General features: G+C 57.1%; 1 protein-coding gene across 2 annotated transcripts in view; it reads right to left on the bottom strand.

Moving 5' to 3' along the window:
- Positions 1-749: 749 nt before the first annotated feature.
- HM13 (histocompatibility minor 13) overlaps positions 750-1,734 on the bottom strand; it is a 55,488-nt gene continuing 54,503 nt past the window's right edge. For both annotated transcript variants that reach the window (XM_006154716.3, XM_006154717.3), the window contains one exon: positions 750-1,195. In XM_006154716.3, coding sequence (XP_006154778.1) covers positions 1,096-1,195 — 100 coding nt within the window. In that variant the 3' untranslated portion in view covers positions 750-1,095. The remainder of the gene's footprint in view (positions 1,196-1,734) is intronic.

Below are 1,734 nucleotides of genomic sequence, written 5' to 3'. Positions count from 1 at the left end.
AGCAGGAATCGGCACAGATCTGAGAAGCCCCTAGAATGGACCCCTCACCTCCCTCCTAGCTAGAGAAGTCTTTGAGACTTCCTACCCTTTCTTTCCAGAGAACCCTGGGCCCAGAGAAGTTGGGTGGCTGGCTCAGAGGTGCTGAGCACGTCAGCCACAGGGGATCGGTCCTGGCGTCTGGACAAGAATCACATGGTCCTTAGGCACTTGGAATGACTTTCTTAGCTTGAGGTCACACTGCTGTCCATGAAGCTGCAACTCCCCTATCTGCACAATGGGGCTAATAAAGGGACCATGTTAAGCTGAGAATTAAGTGAAATCCTGTATTAAAATGCAGTGGGAGTGACGGGCCTTACCTGCAGGGCAACCCAGCATCCAGGCTGGCTCCGGTTGAAGCCATATGGACACCAGAGTAGGGAAGCTGGCAGGCTTTTCAGTTTCCAATTCTCTGGTTGAGTTGGGTCAACCTTTCGGTATTTCTCTCACCTCTTGCCAAGGTGGGTAGGGGGGCACGGGAACACCTGCCTCACACACTCACTGGGGGGAAGGTGAGGCATACCTGATGGCTGGCGATGGCTCATGGGCCCCCTCTGCTGGCCAAAGGGTGTTCTTAGTGTGCTGGGCTGGCCCACTGGCCAGGCACTGGGGTGGGCACCCAGGAAGGGGCTTGCAGACGAGTTTCTGGATGGGTAGGGGTGACCTAGGAAGCCCAGTGCTAGACTCTGGGCACTAATGCAGAGAACCAACCCTTCCAAGAGCACAGTGGCCCACCCCAGCCATTGGATGAGTTTTTAATGTGAGGCAGAGTTCGTCCACAATACAAAAACCTAAAAATCACACCCACTTTTCCCATCCGGCTCCTGGGGATGGGTGAAACTGGGAGCTTCCTTTGCCTGCAGGGGACAGAGAGGCACAGAGGAAGGCCAGAGAAGGGGAGAGTAAAAGCAAAGGCCACAGAAGCCTGGCTGGAGGAACCCTGCTGCCCCCTCCTGCCCTGGAGCTGGCCTGGCCTCCGACGCCCTCTGCCCACGCATGCCCGAGTCGGTCCATCCCCCGCCTGTCTGGTCTGGCCCTCAGAAGGTCGGTGCCAGCGTATCACTTCTCCTTCTTCTCCTGCCCCTTCAGTGCAGACGCCTCTGTTCCCTCTTTGGATTCTGTCACTGCCGCTGGTTCCTTAGGATTTGACTCCTCATAACTGACCAAAAAATAAAATGATGGAAAAGCACAGTGAGAGGAGGGGGAGCGTAGAATCTTTGTTGCCTCCCCCTTCCCCCTCCCAGGACAATCCTTGGGCACAAGAGGAATGTCAGCCCTGCAGGCACTGCCCAGCATCTTCTGGTCCTCAGCCCTAGCCCCGTGCGCTGCCTCAGGCAGCTGTTCAGCTCTCCCAGTGCTGGTGGTGCCAGGAGGCAGCCAGGGCAGCAGCAAATGGAAGAGGCTGGGCCTGGGCTTGTGTGGACCAATGTTAGGCTTCTTTTGCTGGAAGTGGAGAAAGGTGTGACTGGGCTAAGGCTATGGGAGAGGGGCTGCCTTCCAGGGCATAGGGCAGGAGTCGAACAGCTCGGCCCTGGGGGTATGGGCATGAGGAGGCCAGGACGGCTGTCCTGGGAAGGGGCTGCTCTCGAACGTGGGCACCCTGGATTAGCTCTTCCTGTGGGCTTCTCTTATTGAGCAACCAAGTTCATGCTAAGGACAAGGCTCGCAGCTCCTCACCAGATCAAGCCCATGAGGCAG

Source organism: Tupaia chinensis, unplaced genomic scaffold, assembly GCF_000334495.1.
Source record: "Tupaia chinensis unplaced genomic scaffold, TupChi_1.0 Scaffold000418_1, whole genome shotgun sequence".
Classification (NCBI taxonomy): domain Eukaryota; kingdom Metazoa; phylum Chordata; class Mammalia; order Scandentia; family Tupaiidae; genus Tupaia; species Tupaia belangeri.
This window is presented reverse-complemented; position numbering and strand designations above follow the sequence as displayed.